At 40.5% G+C, this 23,984-nt stretch overlaps 3 protein-coding genes across 5 annotated transcripts in view; 1 reads left to right on the top strand and 2 right to left on the bottom strand.

The window, feature by feature from the left end:
• Nucleotides 1–1,318: 1,318 nt before the first annotated feature.
• On the bottom strand, nt 1,319–7,210 carry LOC118420512 (kynurenine formamidase-like). 2 transcript variants are annotated; one of them, XM_035827349.1, is made up of 11 exons: nt 7,145–7,210; nt 6,669–6,759; nt 6,167–6,271; nt 5,919–5,967; nt 5,527–5,612; nt 4,865–4,937; nt 4,253–4,356; nt 3,679–3,757; nt 3,022–3,157; nt 2,143–2,247; nt 1,319–1,708 (listed from the first exon to the last, which is right to left on the bottom strand). In XM_035827349.1, exons 1-11 carry the CDS (start codon nt 7,193–7,195, stop codon nt 1,682–1,684), a joined length of 906 nt encoding a protein of 301 aa, XP_035683242.1. In that variant the 5' UTR covers nt 7,196–7,210; the 3' UTR covers nt 1,319–1,681. The 2 variants fall into 2 exon arrangements, with proteins under 2 accessions (XP_035683242.1, XP_035683243.1); XM_035827350.1 differs by having other exon boundaries at nt 1,640–1,708; nt 6,916–7,183.
• A 175-nt stretch (nt 7,211–7,385) lies between these two features.
• On the top strand, nt 7,386–22,378 carry LOC118420441 (coiled-coil alpha-helical rod protein 1-like). Of its 2 annotated transcripts, none has more exons than XM_035827238.1 (19): nt 7,386–7,501; nt 8,645–8,774; nt 9,111–9,144; nt 9,725–9,818; nt 10,436–10,593; nt 11,130–11,305; nt 12,220–12,355; nt 12,680–12,787; nt 13,887–14,027; nt 14,613–14,830; nt 15,445–15,557; nt 16,036–16,135; nt 16,933–17,057; nt 17,827–17,897; nt 18,581–18,698; nt 19,844–19,945; nt 20,502–20,653; nt 21,465–21,603; nt 22,089–22,378. In XM_035827238.1, exons 1-19 carry the CDS (start codon nt 7,444–7,446, stop codon nt 22,175–22,177), a joined length of 2,262 nt encoding a protein of 753 aa, XP_035683131.1. In that variant the 5' UTR covers nt 7,386–7,443; the 3' UTR covers nt 22,178–22,378. The 2 variants fall into 2 exon arrangements, with proteins under 2 accessions (XP_035683131.1, XP_035683130.1); XM_035827237.1 differs by having other exon boundaries at nt 22,083–22,378.
• LOC118420435 (ATP-binding cassette sub-family F member 1-like) overlaps nt 22,345–23,984 on the bottom strand; it is a 27,868-nt gene continuing 26,228 nt past the window's right edge. The window contains 2 exon segments of the mRNA XM_035827229.1: nt 22,345–23,340; nt 23,828–23,900. Coding sequence (XP_035683122.1) covers nt 23,174–23,340; nt 23,828–23,900 — 240 coding nt within the window. The 3' untranslated portion in view covers nt 22,345–23,173.

Raw genomic sequence — 23,984 nt, 5'->3', positions numbered from 1 at the left:
TAGAGTGAGCTTTTAATTTTGTTGCAGCACCCATTGAGTGTTAACTGTAATGGTTTTATTATAGATGAAAATAATCGAAAGACCTGGATAACAGCCTATTCATGAAATCAGAAATTATTTGTAAATCGTCCTACATATTGAATACCTTCCATATTTCTTAGGTTACTAGGTCAGTAAGCTTTTAAGAATCATTTTCAGATCTAATGTTATATTTGGTTGTAAAATTTCTCAAGACATGAAGATTAATAAAGTATTGAAAAGTGAAAATGAATGTTGAGTTTATTTCTGGTTCTGGAGAAGTACTGGGCAAGAACCCTCTTGTTTGGGTAAAACACACAGGAACTGGTGCTGTGCAGTTACTGCTGGCTCCTCAGGTGTTCAGTTACCTTCTCCCTGAACTTGGCAGATTCTGATATTGTGGTCACAGAGCATGGTAGTAGATTTTATCATTGTCCTATATCCTAGATGAATGAATGAATGGTTTTATTCCATCAACAAGGAGGAGGTGATAAGGTGGATGATGTAATGTTATGCAGGTCTGCCGGCTCCTCCAACATGGAGCTGATCAAGATATACCAATCTGGGGTGTGTACCGGTACAGAAAATTCCATTCTCCTACGCAGAAGGACCACAGTCGTGTCAAAACGCCTTGTGTTAACCTCTGCTATCTTGTGCACTCAGACCAGTTAGGGACCGCCCTACTTATAAATATTAATAAGCTTGCCCTTGTATGGGCAGTCAGCGGTTGGGGATCGGGCTTAGGAGGATGGAGCCATGTAATACGTAACATGATTGACTAATAGCGTCCCAGCGGCCTTTGCGAGACAGCTTGCTACACACAACAAAAAGCCCAAGAAAAGCCTATTCTCTGATTGGTTGACAGCTGGTTTGTGGCGACAATCATAATAACCACTGATAGGGCATGAGATAGCAGGGCCCCATAGGCTAATGCTGTTGGGGACCGGGCGTTAGGAGGATGAGAAAATTCAGGTTCAGGTAAAGATCCAGTAGCCTCTACCAGGCTCCGTGGATCAGTACAATCATTATCCTTGTGGTGAGGAAACATACTCTTCTGGTCGGCTAACTCCCCTAGCGAACTATAGACTCTATTTGTCCAATTTCTACCACCGATCCACGAAGCCTGGTAGAGACTACAGATCCAGAGGATTAGGTCCAGGTCCGGACTTGAACCTGGACCTAATTATCTGTGAACTTATCATACTCAAAACAATGGCCCTTTTCGCTATGCTCAAATAGACATTCTTATTTATGCAAATAAGGAATGCATCAATGCAGACTGAGACTCCGATATTTATCCGGTTTCTAATAACTTTATTAAAAATTTTTTAAGAAGTGACAAAGAGTGGTGCCGCTGTTACTTAAAATATTACCCTTTGCATGCCTCCTATTGGCTGTCACATTGCGTCAGGCCAGGGTGCTCTGTATAATTGGCCAATCAGAGCTCAGATATTCTCTCTTATTCTCTTTGCATCAAACTTACTATATTTAGCCCCTTTGGGATATGAATATGCAATAAACTTCATTGTCATTAATGCTACTAATAAAATAACTGACAAGCAGTTCTTATTCGCGCTCTAAATGAAAAAAAAACTTAAAGAAAACTGTCAAAACTTTTTGTCCACGTTCTTCATTTTTTATTTTCTGCTAATCAGTACCAAGTTTAAGATGTCATTTCCGCAATTACCATCTGAAAAACAAAAGCAAAAATGTGATAAAACCAATAACCTGTATTTTTTATAATTTCTATCTAACTTACTGTGGAGCATGAATTACCTACTGTATTTATCCTAGACAAAGAAAAATAATGCAGTATTAAAACTTAAGCCAATGTTACATTCAGTGTAGTATGAGCAAATGACCAGAAACTGCAAATATTTTCATTCCCAACAAGCTACTACAAAAGTATCAGAAATCTTCTACAAAGGTATCAGAAATCTTCTACAAAAGTATCAGAAATCTTCTACAAAAGTATCAGAAATCTTATACAAAAGTATCAGAAATATTCTACAAAAGTATCAGAAATCTTCTACAAAAGTATCAGAAATATTCTACAAAAGTATCAGAAATCTTATACAAAAGTATCAAAAATCTTATACAAGAGTATCAAAAATCTTTCTGCACCTTTGTGAGTTGGTACTGTTCCTCTGCGAGGTTATGTACAACATTGAAGTGGTCTGTGTCTGGGATCTCCACACAGGACACCTCCATACCCAGTCCCTTTAACTGCTGTTTGTACAATCAGGGCAGATGTAATGATTCAAATACTGCTATATCTAAGAATTCGAATATCACACTTACAGTTGCACAAATGATTGTCTCTGGATTACTAATATCATACGAGACTGAAAGTTTATCTACAATTGAACCAGAACTTATTTTCCTACGCGGAGACATTCAACTGCGCCAGAAAACCGCCTCTTGTCTGTACTCTGCGATCTCAATCGTCACCATCAGTTCCTTACAGCCTTGCTTATAGATATCAATGAGCTTACCTTATATGTGCGAGATCCCTTTTGAAAACTGAAAGGCCTATTCTTTGATTGGTTTATAGCTGGTTTGTGGTGACGCACACAGAAACTGATGGTGTCGGTTGAGATAGCAGAGTACACTGTCAAATAAAAGATGGTTTGCTGGCGCCGTTAGATGTCTCTGCGTAGGAGAATGCCAGAAATATGCTTATTGTCTGCATAACAGGCCACATTGACTTGATTTATGGATGATATCAGCATGAACATCTGATTTTTGTCTGTTTCCAAAAGGAAAAAAAGGTTTCATAACTCATCTGCTGCAAGGACTCCTATAAAACCTTTTGAAGCATAAATAAATACTTAAATTCTGACACATCTAAAAGCTTCTTTACCATATTCCCATGCCTTTAGAGTTATTGTGTTGAGAATAACCATTAATGATGAGGCAAATACTTTGATGAAAATGCGAAGAAAAGATATTCCTCTACAAATATGTAATGAAACTGTAATGACAAGACATAACAATACAAACCTCGGTATACTCCTTTGACTGCCTGTGAAACGTAGGAGGGTCGTGCTCTGCAAAAACAACTAGAATCTTACAGCTGGGATGGTTTTTCAGAACAGCATCAGTAAATAGGCAGGGTGAGTTTCTCCGAGCATCCTCCCTAACAACACACAAACAAGCAATTATCAATAGCACAATCAATCTATCAATTTGTTACTACTGTGTTAATATATACTGAAAGCAACTGTGAATGACATTACGAATGTACCCTAGTTCATGTTAGTTGAATCATGAAAGTTGACAGGCTTAGAGGCTAAGGCCACCAAAATTTTATTTGTTGCTTCTCGGATTTGCCTGTCCATTTTTTCCCATTCAAAGAAAAAAAAACAAATCCCAAGACAAACCTGTAAATATTACCATTCAGAGCCACGTACACATGATTTCAGTCTAAGAACAATGCCTTTTATTCAGAACATCAGTAACAAAACAAAGGAAAGGGTTCAACGCATCAAATGTGCCAATAAACTCCTCATCAGGCTGTTGTTATTATTGTTATTTGTTATTTAAGCCAAACCTTTACAAAAAATTTTTTCAACTTGTCAGTCCAATTTTTTTCTGAACGAATACAAGAAGCAACAAATTTGGTGTGGCCTAAACTGTACATACTGACTCTTCACTTACTCTGTCATCTTCAGGGGTTCATTAACATACGTCTTGACAAGTGGTGTCACGTCATATACTCCAGACACAAGAAAGGCACCTGCACAAAAAAGGAGGAACAGCAGCTATAATGTAAACAGAATGGGACTTACACACAATCTGATACTGAAATTACTTTTATCTAATGTAGCACAGAAGCTTAAAGCCTTTAATAACATAAGAAAGTAGAATATGAAATTGAATACTCCTATTTTACGCGGCGGACATGACAGAACAAAACGAGGGCAATGAGGCAAACTAACAATAATGATTTAGATAATCATATCCCATATCCCAAACTACATATACCCTGAGGCTCTTATATTTTCAATATAAGATCAAATTCAATATAAGTATAATTGCTATGCACAGAAAATATGTAGCAATTTAGAGTAGCATAGAGATGCAAAATAAAGACATAACAATGCAAATTATTTGACAGGCATGCAACCATTCTCTAATTGGTTGATTTGCTTATTGCCATGCTACCAACCATTGGTTTAACTCGATTTGGGCTATCATGTCAGCAATCTGAAAAAAGGTGTATTGATGTTACCTTTGATTTCTGGCACCCTGCCATCACTGACCTTTGACCAGTTACTAGACAGGACCATGGCACACAGCTGACCCCCAGCAGAGTGGCCACATATGTACAGACCCCTGTAATACAACATGGTTAGGAGCTTGATGAAGAGGTTTATCAGTCACGTAGGAGTACAGTTACTCAAGATTTTCTTCAAGCAATGACTGTTTTTAAAGGTAATTATAATGTGGTACATACCTCCAAATTTTCGACAACTGACAGTCCAGCTTGTTCATGGAGAGGGACCTAGTCTCGATCTCGCGAGAGAACACGAGACTAGGTCTGGCTTGAGTAGATCATCTGCCCCCCCCCCTCCTTTGCGGAGTATGGGTAGGGAGGACTTGGGCAGCTCCCAACCCTCATTGCGGTTCAGCTCTGATCAAGACTACTAAGGTCACTCTCCGTGAACAAGATGGACTGTCAGCCATTGAAAATTTGAAGGTATGTACCTTATGTTTAAAAACAGTGATTGCTTGAAGAAAATTTGGATGATGGTTAGGAGCACAGTCAGGTACTTCTCTCTCTCTAAGTTGGAATATTTCTGTACACAAAAGATGGTACTACATGTATGGCACTGGTCTATACCTTGATGAGGGGAATTTTTCACTCAGGAAGGAGACGGCCCTTCTGACTTGGTCCACCATCACATCCAAGGTTCCTGAGGGTTACATAATAAGGAACAGCTGTCACTAATAAGTATATCACTTCAAGTGTTCTGTGCCTATTTTCTTAATGATAATGGGAATGCAGCACATTGCTACAGCTACTAGAATCAGAAAATTTGATATGCATGACAATCAGGATAGACTGTCTATACATTCATGTACTCTAACATCCATAAATAACTTCATCAGGTTGGCAATTATTTGTATAGTACGGTTATTTAGGCCCAACCAGGGAGTACTTACGAAATGTTGGAAACGTTTCAGTGTCTGTCAGACTCCAGTCATGAACAGAGATGAGGGGGATACAAACTGAGCCATGTTTGGGACGGCATTCTCACTGCTGCAGCGCCACCTACATTCATTTGGCTATAACTTGTATAAGTTGCAGTGAGAATCGTATCCTGTCATTCTAACCCTGATGATGGACTGACAGACACCAAACCATTGGAAGTAAGTACTCCCTGGTTGTGCCTAAAGAACCTTACTATATTCATGTACTAGTACAAATGTACTCTGTTTTGAATGTTCCATATTTGCTGTTTAAAGGCTTGAGGACATAAATTGTAACAACATTGTCCAAACCTTTTGGTGCGATGTCATAGTCCACAGCCACTACCATAACTCCTACTGCTGTCAGTGTGGTGGCCATGAATGCTGATTGATCCTTACTATAGATAGCAAAAGAAAATGGGTCATACAATCTCCAGTTTATATACTATCATTAAAGACATTCTGTCCGTGATATAACGTTTACACATGTTGACATACGAACTAAGAATTATTATAATAAGTCACTCAGAACACATAATGATCAACTGTTGCTTGAATATGAGTTTCTAGAGCTCCATTCAGCCTAATTTGATGTAACCTATTTTTCTTATACATTCCTACATTTATAGGTGCAATACTATTATTATTTTATATTGGACCTTGGGGGGGGGGGGTAATAGGTCAATCATAAGATACATACTTACCTTAAGAACTGCCAGTATCCTCCATGGATGTACACAAATATGGGAGCATCTGAAGAAATGAAAGTTTATTATCATTACCAAATTCTTTTGATACAATTACATTGTTGTGTCAACCATAGCAATGCAATCTTCCTAGACTTCTGTAACTTGATAGAAATTAAAAGCCCACGTGGGCTGGGCGTCTTAAAACGCATAACACCTTTAATAAAATATCACTCATTCATTCATTCATTTACTAATATTCTTACCACTCCTGCAGTCCTGAGGTTTGTAAATATCCAGCCTGTCCCCTTCCCTGTCTCCATAGGGTACATCCAGCTCACACTGTAGCTGGGACCTGGCTTTGTCTGTTTCTGTGTGAACAACAACAAGGCATTACATCTCAGAGAAAGGCAGAGCAAGTGTTGTATCAACATAAGCAGCATACTCAATGACCGACTTTGCTTTGCTCACTCGGTGGTTTCAAAGGGCCAAGCATTATAAAACCATATAGACCATGGAGCGGGTCATTAACCTTTAATTACTGTAATTCCTGATTTTTTCAATGTACTGTTATGTTCACGGTTTTCACGGTGACGACTGTAACGTGAACTTATCATTACTGATAACAAATAATACAAGATACTTTTTTATGTGCACCTGCCACCACCGTGAACATTTAGTTCCGACAACAAGTTAAATTTTCTCAGACCGTGAAAGTTTGGTACCGAGAAGACAAAGTGAATTGCAGTACTTAATGACCAAACCTACCACTTTGCGTCACACAGACATGGTCCTGTACAGCGGCCTCTGGTTCAAACCGGTGGGACCAGCGACTCGGGGAGTACTGGTAATCCAGGTCCTAAAGAAAAACACAACATATAACGTTACATGAAGTTTTTAAACAACAACTAGTTCACATGATATGATATGCTATGTTAGGATCTACTAGGAGATTAAACAGTTCCAAATCAAAAACAGAATGCATGTAGTAAATAAAATAATCTTTAACTGTTACCTCTTTTTCAACGGCTGTCATTTTCACTGATCCCCAGGTATTTGCAAAGATGGGACAGCATTCAATTTCATTGAAATATCATGGGCAATGGAAAAATGTACCACACGAGGGAGCTCGGGAGGGTGGGTTTCAGAGTACAGAACATGTACTTTTGGTGACCCCAATTGACCCCATGTGTGTCCTAAGGATAATTATTATCTGCTTGAGGATTAGGACCAGTAAAATACACCTTTATCTGGGGATCAAAGTCCAGTTTTCTCTGAGGCCACTCGAGCAACATATCTCTCTTTCGAGACGTTTACATTACCCATGGACTATCACATTGTTTGAAGGGGTGTAAGGTTAACATTGAATCATAGATGGAAAATTCAAGAAGCAGAAACATTTCTACTTAGTTTCACACAATTAACATACTAACTAGAGAGTTCTAACGTTCATGCTTTAGATGAATATGAGATTTACGTTCTTTTATATCTATCTCTGAGTAAAAAGTTCAACCCCATTCTAAGTGGTACAGTCCATCCCAAGATGGCGGCTGATTTGAATCCTCCGGAGGCGTTCTCTCTGCCAAAACAACCTACAAACGGTAATGTAACAGTGGTGTTCAAGGACTGCTAAACCGAAGACGCCTAACGGCTTAAGCCTTTTGGCCGAACGGTTTGCACGTTCGATTTGTGATCCGGCTGCCCGGGTTCGGCGCGGGTTCGAATCCCGGGAGCCGGGGTGTTGTTTCTTTCTGTTCTTACTCACCCCTCTGAATTTCTACAATGGTTCCCACACCGGCCCTGTGAGTAACAGGCTAGTATGTGCCACACAGGGATGTCGATCTTGGAGATTCGAGGACGAATCTTGAAAAGAAAAGGGGGAGTAGTGTAACAGTGGTGTTCAAGGACTGCTAAACCGAAGACGCCTAACGGCTTAAGCCTTTTGGCCGAACGGTTTGCACGTTCGATTTGTGATCCGGCTGCCCGGGTTCGGCGCGGGTTCGAATCCCGGGAGCCGGGGTGTTGTTTCTTTCTGTTCTTACTCACCCCTCTGAATTTCTACAGTAACTTTACTAGTATGTTGAGGCTCCAAGCTTTATTATAACACTTAAGTGCCTTAAGAATTACACCAAGGTCATGTTGAAGTGACTGAGTGGTTTCCTACAAAGGATATTTAGATGCTGAATTAATGTGTTTGGGGAGGGGGGCGGTAGAGTTTGTGTCCTTTTAGTTTTATATACCTTGATGATACCTTGATGATGTCTAGCCAGAAGTAGGCTGCGCCTGTGTAGTCACCCTCCTGACGATCGTGGTATTGAGAAGTAACGTTACGTGCATGTTGCTATATATTCTTTACCTACGCGTGACACGTACCTTAAAAATTCTTTTCGTTTCATGTAACGTTTCCTGCTGCTATTTGGTCATACCAAAGATGCTTCTTCTTCACTGTGTTACTAGTACTAGTAGCAGAACTTACACTGTACTTTCAAGTTTCAACATAAACAGAGATCAGAACACATGTGCGGTGACAGGAATTCTAGACAATATGCCTCGAAAAAGAAAACAGTGTCCATAACAATGTCCAGACAGGTTTTGTTTTCTTTTTGTGGGCCTTATCCTTATTACCTGGAATTCATGTCATCTCACATGCGTTCTGATCTCAGTGAAAGGACCAACAAGTTACATCATCATCATCAGTTGACGTATTACATACATATTGCAAAAATATTATATGTTTGCCCCAGGAACCAGAGATGTTCCCCAACTTGTCCCACCATCTCACTTTGAGTCCCCCCCAGTGGAGGACGCCTGGACTCAGGTCAGGAAGTTAACCAGGGATGTGCTGGACCTCCGAACGGAAAACCAACAGCTCAGGTCTGGTCTTTTTAATTTCTTTTTTTTTTCTTTAAGTACAGTATCGGTCTTACCCTGGGTGCCAATGACGTAGGTCGCCAGCCAGGTTCTTTGGTGGCCCAACGCATTATGGCCACCGATTAAACTGAGAAGTTGAGCCTGAGGTAAATGGCTGGCCCTATCCTTCCAGGGCTGGCCAAAACTCCCTTGTGCTCAATCATTGGTGACCCAAGTAATGGTTAAAGCATGGGGATCATTATGTGGATTTGCTTTAAAAATTTCTTTTCTAAAGATGTTTTAATATGCTATTGTGTAATACTAAAAGTATAATTTATACTGAGTCGATTTTTTACACAGACAAGCCAGAAGTGCTGTGATACCAGCTGGAGAGGTATGTATATAAACATCATCAGTCCTGTTACTAGATACTGATAGAGCGATTCAACCTAGACCTTCATATGTGGTCATATGTGGCATTCCATAACGCCGAAACGATGTGGAATGGAGTTAAATTCGCCTGCGTTAGAATCCGCCCGGGACTGTTAGCTTAGGTATAATTCACGCCTTTTATTACAGGCTGATTAGGTAACTTTTGCCGCATATCCTACACCCATTTGGCCAGCTTTGCTGCTAACTTACGTCACCGTAGCATCTGCTTGGAGATTAATCTATCTCGCTACTCTTGTCTTATCTCTTTATGATTAAGAAATGTAAGTATATGTTCCATATACATTTCAAGTAACGCAGAAGAACAAGGAAATCTTGGTTTTGACAGCTTTTTAAAAAATTGATTTGGCATTGTCTGAATCTCCATCTCTAAGACTCTGTCTCTCTCTCTCTCTCTGCCTCTCTCTCTCTCTCTCTAACATGTCTGTATGTATCTTTGACCCAATTTCACTCTGTACTATACCTCTACTGACATGCATACAAAATGTATGTTAATCTGCCACATATGTGCTGTTTGTCCACAGGAAATCAGAGCCAGGGTTGACCTACACAAATCTGGGAATGGAGAAACCACCAGGCACCTACAAGGGATCATAGACAAACAGATTAATGACATTGGTAGGGGAACTCTTATCTTTTATGCTTAAATTTAAACTGCTATCGTGACTGTCTAGCTATTTTGCTACTGTAGAATTCTTGCTGGAAATTGGCAACAAAAATCAAGTAAATAATTGAAATCATCAGTGAAGTCTGTGTGGCGCAACGGCTAGAGCGTTCGAATCTGAACCAATAGGTTCTGGGTTCAATACCCCCCTTGCCCGACCTTGTGCCCTTGGGAAAGGCACAATATATACCCACCAATGACGGTGATGGTGGAGTGACGCCATCTAGCCTCGTCGGCATGTCTGTCAAAAAGTGTGCCAAAAACACGGATTTGGTACGCCAGTGTGCCAACATCTGCACATTTGCCACCAAGAGCCATCAATTTTTATCTTTTGTATTGAGATCATAAATACTCAATATAATCATTATGAATATGATTACATAAAGATGGTTGTGTCATATGTGGCAGAGACTGTCATTCTCCCATAGGACTGTTTAGCCACAGTCGACGCTGTAGGGCTGATATCAATTAGGATTTTACCATGGTCAATATTGACCAAAATACATACAAATCCTGTTGAATGAAACCACATTCTGACCTAAGTTGTTGGTTTATTTTTTTCAATTTCTAGTCCACCTGAAGGCTGAGCTGACCGCCCTGAAGGCAGAACACAGTAGAGAGGTGCAGGTGCTACAGCTGCAGGTGTCAGCTCAGGACAGACAGGTGGAGGATGCAGCTGTACAGGCCAGGAGGAGGCTGGAGGATGCACACAGGAAACACCAAGATGAGGTATGTACTAGAGCTATGTACCAGTACACTGTACCAATACAGTACCGGTACAATATATCAGGTACAGGTCCAAAATACCAGTACACCAGGGTTCTGGTATTTTGGACCTCTTCCTAATATATTGTACTGGACCAGGTATCTAATTGATACAAGCCAGGCAGGATAACAGGGCAGAGGATGGCTGCTTTGACAAATTAAATTACCATAGCAGTCTCTGAGCCCCAGTAAGAGAAAAAAACAACAATTTTGTCAAATTTTTGTTGCATCAGGTGTCTACTACATGTACAATGAAACACATCTTTATTGGTTCAAAGATGGTTCTATCCTTATTGAAGATTGACTTTTACTTGAACAAGTAGATCAGGTACAGGTACCTAAACCTGTACACCTGTACCCGACCTGTACCTAAAATTTGTTTAGGTATACAGTTCACATTATATTTTGATGGAAGGGTATGGCGCCTTGAAAAATGAGGTTCAAGAGACACAAGTAATGTGGTACTAGACAGAAAAGGTAGCAGTATTCTATTTCCACAGTTGCACAAGATCAAAGTAGCCCATGAAGAGGAACTGAGAGGAGCCATGTCATCACTGTCAGGTCTTCAGAAACAGCTGGAAGAGAGCAGGACTGACTATGAGCAGAGGCTGGCTGAGTTAGAAGACCAGATATACAGGTCTGCTCTGGAGAAGGAAGAACTCCAGGAGAAAGTCAGGTATATTTGTATATTCATGCAAATATATGGTAAAAATAGGGTAAAGATGACATTCTGGAAGAATCACTGTAAAGATCCCTATCAGACTCTCTGCACATGTAAAGATGTACAGAAGTTCGGCGTGACAGGTCGTTCAGTGTAATATAACCAGCTGCTGCCGCGCCGATCAATGGATTGACTTGAACCCTAGGATTTATACATGTGTAAATAGGAGACCACTGTAGCATGTCCCTATCATCTCGATCAGAGTCTCTTTAAAACAGAGACTCCGATCGGGATTTCTACAGGTAGAATCAGCGATTCTATCAAATTTCAATTGCTACCCTGACACACACATTGTAGGTTCTTTCTTGAGCATTATTAATGGTGCCTCAGAAAATGATGATTTTTATAAATGGAAATGATGATTTTTATAATTGAATATATCAGAATATATTTACCTTTATTGTACATGTTCATATACATTAATTTTGTGTCATTTGTCTTGGATATGTCTGTCAATAGCTGACATATCAAGGTAGCATGTTCCAGAAAGCAGGCTTCAACATAACTTGATATCAAATTGACTCTTTTTTTACACAACCAAAACTTTATTCTCACTAACGTTTCGGTGACCGTCTGTCACACTCTTCAGGGCAATTCTGACTGGTTCACATTGTACTGCAGGACAGGTGTCACTGCTAACAGTTCAGATGTTTTCACAAAAGTAAATTCAGATGGTTTCACAAAAGTAAAGTATTTTAGTACATATGTAAAGGCAGCTTAACGCGACACCTGTCCTGCAGTACAATGTAAACCAGTAAGAATTGCCCTGAAGAAGATGACAGACGGTCATCGAAAAGTCTCTTTATTCAGTGACGTACAGTACCAACCTGATGAAACTTGTCACGGAGGTTGATATCTTATCATAACAGGACGACATCAGATGAGTTGCAGTCCTCCAGAAGCCTGGTGTCTCAGCTGAAGGCTCATCTCAAACAGATGGAGACAGACAGACAGGCAGCAGAGCAGTGGAAACTGGAGAGGGGGGAGAGACTCAAGAGGATAAAGGTAATGATTGATAGATTATATGATAATAGCTTGTTTAGGGTTTAGATGATATATAAATATTAAAAATAATGCACTGTAGAAAAGCACTGCAATGTGCTACAAAAGAGTTGTCGTCAGACAAGTTAGCCCAATTGTCCACAAAATTCGAAAACATTGGAGGCATGGCATTGAAGACACACATGATTCTACCATCATTATGGTAAATTTGCAACAAAAAGTATTTGCAAAACAAACTTTTTTGTTACAGTAGTAGTTATGGTCACAAGAATACTGAGTATGTCGTAACAAAGGAAAGTTTAATTTTGTCATCTCTATATGGTGCAGGATCTGGAACAACAAGTTGAGAACTTACAATCAACTGAACAGTTGCTGAATATGAGGCTAACTTCCTTCACGGACATCCTCAGTATACAAGAAGCTGACATCACAAAGGTACATTTCACACTTACACTCAACTGGCGTTATTTCTAATGCCTCAAATAGTTAATGATTCCTCTAAGGAGATATTTGTTCAATAGAGTATTCTTGAAATTTTATATCAGTTACATGTAGGACAACAATATAAATGTATTGTCATCGCTGCTATTTGCCAGTGCATGGGAGGATATACATGCACATGTCTTAGATTTAAAAGTCTCAAATGGGCTGTACAGTAACAATACTTTTACTTTATACCAGCCAAAGAAGTTCTCTGTTACCATCTGTATCCAATATAGTAGACCTACAGCAACTCATTGACAGTACATTATGTTCTTTACTGTTAGGGTCTCATTCCTGTATTACTCCGAGTGTAGAGTGTAAAGGAATCCGGACGAAAAAATTATCTGGCCCGCAAAGCGTTGTTTTAGGTGGACCATAAATTCCCATTAATAAACCATAACTGATATGAAAAGGAATTTAGATGAAAGCTTGACGTATATTACTGGCATGATCATGCACGAAAGTTTCGTGACCCGATCGATCCTCGGACGTTTACGTTTATTTGTACTGAGTGCTCCGGTCAGGCTCCGGGTATTGAAGACGACCTCTAGCGGATAGCGGCTAGGTGCATTTTGAAATGTGATAGAAATTGTTGCGTCGGCTAGATTTGGGTGAAAATTTTTTTATTGTCTAACAAACGTGTGTGCTTACAAATAGACTGTGTTTTAATTGAATTTGCGGACATAGAAGTTGTGTGTTAAAGCATTGAATTCAATGGGGCGATCTTATTGTGTAATGAGACCTTAGAAGGATTAGAATCGCTTTCACACTTTCAAAACTGTAATATCTTTGATATTGTCCACAGTGACTTATATCCATTGCACAGGTAGATTCTCCTAATTGATTCAGCACCAACTTGTCTTGTCTAAATCTACCTTCCTGTTATCCATTTTGTGTTTATGCATATATGTTGACATTGTTTAGTACTCTTGTTTCATGCTCATGTTTTTGGGTAGAAGGCTTTGTATTTATTAAGCAAATTGTGCTTTTTGTCTGATACTCACAAAATGTATGTGAATGATATAAAATAAAAATACTTTTCCCCTTCCAGAGCAAGTCAGATGGTAGTGACATGAACAAGAGGATGAACAGCCTGCTGACTAGATGGAGAGAGAAGGTGTATGCCCTGATGGTACAGCTTATGTCACAGGAAATAGTGCACAAAAAGGACATAGCTAACTACAAACAAAAGGTACATATAGGGTAATCTTTGTTTGTGTTATACATGTGATGAAGACTGGTAAACCATTTGGTTTGGAGTGTCATCAAATGACTTTTTACAGTTAAAAGCTCAGCCACCAATGATACATTTGTACATCATTTTTAAAAGTTGCAGATGCAGCGGCAATTGATTCTTTTCACTTGCTCCATCACTTAGTTTACTACTTTATTTCATTGAGCCTCTAATATGAAATGAGAGTAAGGAAAAGGGTTGGACAAGTTCTCTGAAATTCACTTAGTCTAGTCCTATCGGGCAAGTACATAAAAAAATTCACTTGCCCGAACCAATTTTTCACTTGCCCAAAATTCAAATGTCATTTTTATGTACATTTTCACTTCTAGCAATGGAATTCTTATTATTGCCTCTATATTTCTGTGTTGACCATTTGAAAGTGACAAGTAATCAAATTCGCAATGAAAAATCTTACTTGCCCGATCAGGCAGGTGGGGTAGGTCATGCACTTGCCCTATCAGCACTTTCACTTTCCTGGGCAAGAGGACTAGTGGACTTGTCCAGCCCTGAAAAATTTCCCTGGTCTTTATCATTCAATGTCAGATTGCAGATCTAGAGGACCAGCTGAACAGCAGTACCAGTCACAGCGAGGTGCTGTCCCACATGCTGGCAGACAGGACAGCAGAGCTGGAGATGGAGAAAACACGAGTAAAGACCCTCCAGGCAGAGGTCACCTCCGCCCAGGACACAGCGGTCAGCCTTCAGGACAAAATGGATGCACAATTAGCTGCTAATGGTCAGCTGTGTGACCTCACAAAAAGGTGATTTTAAATCTTTTTTGGTGACACCTCAGGGGTGAAGCCCATTGAATTGTCCTTCAATTGTAATTGAAAAAGGCTGCCATTGAGTTGATAAGAAAACATTTTCTTTAATTTCTGAATGTTAACCTGCAATAGACCCCTTTGAACCACACAAACTGCTCTTGTCATAAGGGAGGGGGAGTTTACTCACAAACCACAACGTCAACAACAAAGGACACGTTTGGAAAAAGTGTTCGACTACAGTCTCTGCCCTGACAGCCACTGGTATAACGAAAGGGGCCTGGCGTATCGCAAGCTTTCACTTCCGCTGGGCAACCCGGTACCCGCACACAAGCGGTCAAACGTTTCCGAGTATCGCTATACAATGTACATTACTATTCCCCTTCCCAAATGTGAAAAATACCAATAAAGATGGCCTTTTTTACTTACCTGTCATTAATCAGTAAGGGCAAAGATTGTAATCGAACACCTGCTTCTTCCGGGTTTGGCAAACACTTTATGAAACGCTTTCTTTGTTAACGGACGAGCACAATGACGTTTCAGTTTGTGAGTAAAAGCCCCCTATGATGAAAGCAGTTTATGTGACTGATTAGGATCTATTCCATCCCTGGTAGGACATTTGAAGCATTTGCAGCCCAGGAGGATAAGTTACAGGCTGGAGGATCCAAACTGACCAGTTTTTCTCAGAGGCTGAACTTTGCTGTGGGAAGACTAGATATGCTACAAGGTACAATAGAAGGAATTAATGCATTGTTGCATTGTTACTTCTGAATCATAGGTTTTGTAGTATTGTAGACATTATCCAGGATTGTGCCAAAGAAGCTTAACCTTTTTTCAAATGGTACACACCACTGTGCTGCAAACACATAATTTGGAAGGTTCATCATGATTTGGAAGGTTATCATAAATGGCAAAATGGTTTTACCAATATTAGGATTTTTGTATCTGTCATTTTAGCTTATTTTATCAAAACTGGCAAAATGGCTTTGGTAGAATTTTCATATCTGTCATTTTTGCATACTTGATGAGACTCCTAATGTTAAGTTATGATGCCCTAAAAAATTAAAAATTCAGTTTTATTATCTCTTCTAATATTTTTACAATCACATCCTGAAATATTCAGGTCATCATGATCACAACAATAATCCCAATTATTACAAAACGTTACCAAACTGATCATGATGGTTGATGTTTTTTGTTGCCAGGGTTGTTTGCCCGCAGAGAGGCTATGTGGAGGATGAAATTAGAGGAATCAACCAATCAGATCAAAGAAGAGGAGGATCAGCCTGAAAAAGAGCATGATGGGTAAAGTTATCCCATATTAGCAGCCCGATAAGGCCTTCATATCTCCTCTTATTACAATGTTCGATATGCACTGCACTTTGTTAAATTAATGAACTTATGTTTTCAAAAAGTATGTAGAAAATCCAATCAAAGATTAGCCTGGACTCAAAAGATGCAGTAGCCAGCAAACCGAATCTTGTCTGTACTCAGCTATCACACCCGTCAACATCAGTTCCTCTGGGTGTCAACACAAACCAGCTGTCAGCCAATCAGAGAATAGGCCTTTCAGTTTTCAAAAGAGATCTCGCATATATAAGGGCAGGGTTCTCCCCAGCATTTTTTAGTATAGTGGAGGGGCTGGCAAAAATAACCCGAACCAACAGGGTGTCAAATACTACAAGTATAATATATTGTATAGTGATTCCTTTGTTGTGAAGTGGCAAAATGTCTATTGTTTTGATCATCACCCATTCACAAGTTTTGCAGACAATGCCCACTGCAAAAGTGATGCCATTCGGCACAAAAATCTGTGAATTTTCATTAATTCTAGCAAAATAAAGATAATAGGGAAGAAACACACTAAATTTCAAAAGTAGTATAGTGGAGCTGGGCTAGGAGTATAGTGGAGGGCCTACATTATTCCATCCTCTGGGGAGGACTTTGAAGGGTAAGCTCATTAATAGCTTAGTATAAGCAGGGCGGTCAGGAACTGATGGAGACAGGTGAGATAGCAGAGTACAGACAAGAGGCGGTTTGCCGGTGCCTTTGGATGTCTCTCCACATGAGAATGCTTTAACAGGAAGTCTGTGTTTTGTCAGGATGCTTCCTTCCCAGCTACATGAGGAGCTGGACAGAGTGAGGAGGGAGAGAGATCAGCTGGCTGCTCAGATGAGAGAAGACTCTCAGCTACTGGACCAGAGGATGGCTGCAAACAAGCACAAATGTAAGGCAGTAATAAAGCCCGCTGGTGCACTTAAGCTAAGAGCAAAACCATGCATGTTTTTATCTGGCATACATTTTTTTTTGTGAGGCCATGTCCACCACATTTCTCTGAAAACGTGTGGAAGGAATGGCAAGAGCAGGGAGGGAGTGCATCTCAACGCATGTCACTCATGGTTGTGCAATGTGTAAGTATGTGGTCTGCACGCCACGCCTGGCCGTATTACGCTTGCGTGCATCGTTCGTTGCTCAAGTGGTAAATTGTACATGCCTACAATGTACAATCTCTTTGTGATTGCCACGTTACCACATGCAGGTCATACTTACACATGTTGTGTAGATACAGTTTCCTTACTTACTCTGCTTGCTGTACGGGAATCGCCAGTACTGTCTCGTAGGAGGGGTTAATCCGCAGTTCTCAATGCACTTAACGTGCTACGACTTGTCTGTGTGCTCCCAAATCCATTGGATTCCATAGAATTTTGTATGGAGTCAGTACTTACCACTTACGAATCCCAAAAGATTACCAAAGTTTTTGCACTTAGACAGCATGCAGTTACATGTACAGCAGGTTGTATCTTTAGCTTTATATAAACTTAACGGTAGTATTCACATTGCAGTTACCTTTTTTGTACAGTAAATCAGCACAGAAACAGTACATTCTGGACATTAAAGTACTTATTAAAGACTGTGTAGATAACAGGAGCTGGTAAAACATACATGTAAGACATTAGTGTGCAACTTTGTAACTAACCTGCCATGTTTTTCTTCAGTTGAAGGTCAGCTGAAGGACCAACAGGAGACAATTGTACAGCTACACAAACTGATGGAAGAGAAGTCACAGGTGATAATCTTATCACATACTTCCTTACTTATAAAAGATAACACAGTCGGCAATGCGGAGGAAGTAGCATTTATATTTGCTTTCAAGGAGTATTTTCTTAGCCTGGATACCATCCGGGTAGTAGTTCGCTTCTGCTACCCTTCTGGAGATCTGCACATTCAAAACTTTTGGTGGTGATGTCAGTTATTGGGCGAATTAAGATTAGAGCTTAGAGTTCTAGAGCGCTCATTCGATGACAACAGGCCTTCCATAAGTGGACAAAGGCCGTTTTGCGTGTTGGAATGTGCTCTTGAACCCATTACTTACCTCCACTTATATGTAGGGACCAATCAGCGCCTTCGTCCAAAATTTGGAGGATTCCAGATGTTAACATGGTCAAGGATCCCAGACAGAACAGCAGAGAAGCGACAGTATATAGTGTATAAACTATAACGAATGTCAGAGCTAGAAGCGACTGTATAAAGTGTAGAACTAGCGCCGGAGTGAGCTACTTTCTGGATGGTACCCAGGCTAGTATTTACTACCCTATAACTTAAGGAAATTTAAGACAGTAGAAGGTATAGATAACGCAAAGTCTTCTTGCTGAATTTTCATCATGCATAGAATATGTGATTTGTTAGAAGCTATGTAGAGAGATGAGTAAGGCATGGTTAACAATATAATAATTGCAATTCTTTGTGCAGAAATGCCAGTCCTTGGGTGCTCAGCTATCACAACTGGAGGACAACATCCAGGAGGCTAACCACACTATTGATGGTCTGAAAACTGAACTAGCTAAACAACAGATAGAAGCTGAAAAAGGTGGGATATGCTCAATAGATCTAGTACATTTCATTTGTTACTGAATGAATCATCATGTGTTTGTTACTGTTAAACATCCCTGTCTGAAGGACACCCACCCACATGCACACCTCCCTGTCCTTGGTGCTGAAGGACACCCACCCACATACACACCTCCCTGTCCTTGGTGCTGAAGGACACCCACCCACATGCACACTTCTCTGTCCTTGGTGCTGAAGGACACCCAGCCATATACACACTTCCCTGTCCTTGGTGCTGAAAGACACCCACCCACATACACACCTCCCTGTCCTTGGTGCTGAAAGACACCCGCCCACATACACACTTCCCTGTCCTTGGTGCTGAAGGACACCCACCCACATACACACCTCCCTGTCCTTGGTGCTGAAAGACACCCGCCCACATACACACTTCCCTGTCCTTGGTGCTGAAGGACACCCACCTACATACACACTTCCCTGTCCTTGGTGCTGAAGGACACCCACCCACATACACACTACCCTATCCTTGGTGCTGAAGGACACCCACCCACATGCACACTTCTCTGTCCTTGGTGCTGAAGGACACCCACCCACATACACACTTCCCTGTCCTTGGTGCTGAAAGACACCCGCCCACATACACACTTCCCTGTCCTTCGTGCTGAAGGACACCAACCCATATACACACTTCCCTGTCCTTGGTGCTGAAGGACACCAACCCACATACACACTTCCCTGTCCTTGGTGCTGAAGGACACCAACCCATATACACACTTCCCTGTCCTTGGTGCTGAAGGACACCAACCCACATACACACTTCCCTGTCCTTGGTGCTGAAGGACACCCACCCACATACACACTTCCCTGTCCTTGGTGCTGAAGGACACCAACCCACATGCACACTTCCCTGTCCTTGGTGCTGAAGGACACCAACCCACATGCACACTTCCCTGTCCTTGGTGCTGAATGTTCATGTTTATAACAATGAAGGGTTTTTGAATGTGATGTCATTCTATCATGATGACAGTACATGCTTACCTTTTGGTTTAACTGTTGATTTCTACAATGTATGTTGGGTTACAGTTTGGTTTATAGACTTGAAGTGATTGAGTATAGGTAAGATAGCTAAAGGTCTTACTGATAAAACTGTTTCTATCCTCTCAGCTGTTGAAGACAGGGGTAGGGAAGTACAGACTGGGATGGTGGACCAGTTAGCAGAGATGGAGAAGAGAATGAATGATGCCAGAAGAGAGCACACAAAAGCAGGCAAGAACTGCTTTCTTTGAAGTTAACCTCATTGGAACTAAGCTGCCAAGGCCTGTTAGAATGCTTCCCCTTTCATGTTAGCTGATGGACTTATTAAAGTATACAAAGTGTAGCACTTGGGCTATACCCCTTCAGCAGTATGACCCCAACATCAGAATATTTCCCCTTTTTGTCCTACGATTTATAAGATATAGGGAAGCTAAAGGGATGTAAAATGGGGGTTCCTTGTACAGGGAGGTGCATCCCGTACGTTAAAGGGTGGGGTTAGCAACCCTCCCTATAAAGCTATACCCAGCTACTGAAACAGCAAGGAAACTTGCTACTCATTGTGCCACTAAGTACCACAAGGGTCTGAAGAAGGCTAAGGTTTCCACTTTCATGGGCATTGGCTCTAACCAGCTGTCATCCAGAGAATTGCCTAAATATCTCTTATTGGCTAAGAGCTGCTGATAATGCGAAACCTAAGCCCAGCTTAGCAAAGCCTTCCAAAGGCATATTGCATAGGCCACAGACTCAGTGCAGAAGAATGTTTTATTCATGACACCTGTTGTAACAGTTGTGCAGCTGCGACAGGCTGAGCGCCAGACTAGCAGGGAGAAGGAGCGGGGACAGCAGCAGCTGCAGCTGCAGGAACAGCACTACCAGAGACAGCTGCACAAGCTGCAGGAACAGCTGAGGGAGGTGGACAGGGACAGGAACATGGTCATGGTCAGGCTGGCTTAGGGTCTCATTCATGAGTTTTTTCACTCTATTGAAAGTAATACAAAAATATGTTTTTTACATGGGCGCATTCATATGAAGCTACAGGAAACCTGGTCCCCTTATCCATTTTTTGTTGAGTACATTTTCCATAGATCATGAGAAAAAATTGCCTATATGTTGTTTATAGCAGTTGCAAACTACACTATGCAACTACACCATTCAGAATCTAGGACTGTGTACCTCCGACATTTCCGCTTGGTTGCCAAACATTAACTACTGTTTTCTTCAGTTACAAACAAACTTTTACCAATCTGACATTTGAGATCAGTTACGATGGCTAAAAGGGAATTTCTTGCTGCTTAAAACACATGTCCGTACAGCCGTTACTTTTTTGGGTCAGATCTATGTTAGGGTACCCACTCGGAGTAATACACGAATGAGACTTTAGTCAGGTTTAAATTTCCTGGAATTTGTGGATACAGCATGTGTCAGTTTTTTTATATGTACTGTCCTGTTTTGTCTCACCACTGGTGTTCACAGCTCAAAATGTTAGATGTGGGATTTCAGAATATTAGATGAGGGAGATACTATACAATTTTTCAGTAGCAGTAACAAATGATAAAGAGGGAATTATGCAGTCACTTTTTGTACAATCCCATACTAAAAGTATATGATTGTAAGAGACATCAGATGTAATTTTTGTGTTTTGAAAAAAATGAGTATATTTTTATTATCAGGTCGCATGTAGTAAATGTAGACTGCATGAATACCAAATTAAATTTTTCTAAATTAGTGTATGTCTGTAATCGATCCTCAGGCTACTCTACGACAGGAGGGCCTGATTGGTCAGTACAAGCAGCACAGGGCAGCCGCAGCCAAGGCTGTGTCCAACACACAACCACAGGGAAGTGAACTCACCACTGGGTCTGGTACTGCCGACAAACAGCAGCCTATTGGTAAGGGTTGATAAAGGGTTCTAGCCAGCATCCGTCCTTCCATCCATCCTTTGACGGAATTTTGCAGCTGGGGACAGAAAAATATTTTGCCCATTTGGTCCTCTGTGACAGACAAAAATTGGCATGTTAAAATTTTGCAAATATCTTCAAAAATTCAGCACATTGAACCAAATGAGTCCTTTCTAACAGAAAAATTTTCACTCAAAATGTAGCATTTTGGCGGGTCTAGATTTCAAAATTTTCCTGGACCACCCTAGGACCATAGCATGGAAGCCTCTGGCGCTTGACAGGATTTCCGTTCCAAATCCAGGCGACGAAAAAAACTTTCTGGCTGGCTAGAACACTGGGTTGATATCTCTGCATGTTTAAGAAATACGGTTTTTAATATTCTTGTTAACCAATTTGAATTTCTATACACACTGTCTACCTAAACATGTCTTTAAGAGTATTAGCATTAAAAACATCTATTTGATTTCCAGTTGCAGAACCGTTGAGCTCTGTTGTGGAGGATCTCCGCTCGCTGACTGCAACAGTCCTGGGTGATGAGGGGGACACAGACAGCAGTGAGGACTAAACCTACAGGACTGTACTACAAAGTTAATAAGGATCATTTGTCTGAAATATTCAGAGTATTCAAATACAGGGCTTAGTCAAAATTAGCTACATGTATGTCAAAATTCTAGTAGTTTATCAGATTCTTGTTGTGTTTCCTTTGTACAAAAAATTTACCACATTCCACAATTCCTTGTCAATAAAGCTTTATTTTTGGACTTTATTCTTTCTTGCATGTTTTTTTACACACCTCCATAACTACAAAGCAACAAGCTTATAGCAGTGCTGCTGTAATGGTTTTACTAGGAGTAAGACAAATATCTAAATCTTATTTATCTTAAAGTATAAATACAATAATTTTGCTTTCAGTTGACTGTCTACTGGAGACAACTAAAACTACTAGATTCTTCTACTAATAATAGAGGCTATTGCTTACTAGATGTATGAAGGTTTCTATACTTAGTATTTGGTTTGTCTGAAAGATCAAGGAAGAATGCAAACAAATGTACATCTCTTACTGGCTGTGAAAGGCTGACTTCCCAATCCAACAGTACTAGTCCCACATGGCAACTCAGCTTAACTCAGGCTTCTACCAAAGGTATTGGAAAACACATGGCAGTATATAACTTAAGCTCTGTATGAACAAAAGACTGTGGGTGCAAGAAACATGTTACAAGAGAGGAACTTTTATTGAGTTGAAATGTTTTTTTGACACGTTCTAAGGACCAAATCTTGTAGCATCTGTTAAAGGTTGACATGGGGGTTTCTGGTATAAGGTACTGACATATCAGCCCCCATGATACCAATGCTTAAAACCTCCATGCAAGACTCCACATACAAGTTAACTTAAATGAGCTGCAATTGGAAACAGTAGCAGCTGCTAATGTTTTCAGGGAAGTATCTTTCAATGAAGCCATTACATTTAGTGAAGAAACAGTCAATTGTGTTTCTGTCCATCTTCAGGTTGCTGGAGGTGCAAATGTCAGTTAAACTGTGGCCATTTTGAAATCCGTGCGATCTACATCTGTTCAGCATGTGCGATCTCCTCTCCTAGAGTCTCTAGAATCTCGGTTCTGTAGTCGTCAAAGTCTCCCTCGATCTGGTTAATGGTTTTGTCCTCCACCACCCACAGGGTGCAGTCTGTTTCTCTGATCAGTCGCTCGTCGTGGCTCACAATGATCACACCTAGGGTGGACAAGATACAGAAACTTACAGTGCTGGCATAATAGATGACTTACATGTACCAAGGAGGTTACATAAGGTTATGTACAATCTATCTTACCCAAGGCTCAAAATGCTGGGTGTAATGTGCACCCTGGGGCACCCAAAAATTGGTTCTGTGCTCCCAATTTTTTTTCTGTGGGTGCACCGGTGCACCTGAATACTTAAAAATTTTTAGGTTTACGAATTGTAAAGACATCAAAGTAACATCAAATTATACTAATATACACCATATTCTTGACATTGAAATGTTGGAAAGAAATTTTCGATGCTCCAAAACTGTGGTGTTTTGGTGCACCCAACATTTTAGGTCGAGAGAACCAGTGCACCTAATCCCCAAAACAAATTTCGAGCCCTGTTACCATAGCAAGTTGCATATATTTGAATGGTGTAAAGAGTTTTGTCTCCCAAAAGATTATTGTGGTTAGATTTTTCTTCAGCAGTTTCTTACCTCCTTCATATTCATTGATAGCATCAGCCAGAGCATCGATGGACTCAATGTCCAGGTTGTTGGTAGGTTCATCCTGAAACAGAAATAAACAAACATTGTTAATTCCAAATCCAGACAAAGAGAAACCTCATAATAAAACAAGAGTCCATAGGACACA

The sequence above is a fragment of the Branchiostoma floridae genome, chromosome 8 (genome assembly GCF_000003815.2).
Source record: "Branchiostoma floridae strain S238N-H82 chromosome 8, Bfl_VNyyK, whole genome shotgun sequence".
Lineage (NCBI taxonomy): Eukaryota > Metazoa > Chordata > Leptocardii > Amphioxiformes > Branchiostomatidae > Branchiostoma > Branchiostoma floridae.
Note: the sequence above shows the minus strand (reverse complement) of the source record. Positions and strands in the feature narration are given on the sequence as shown.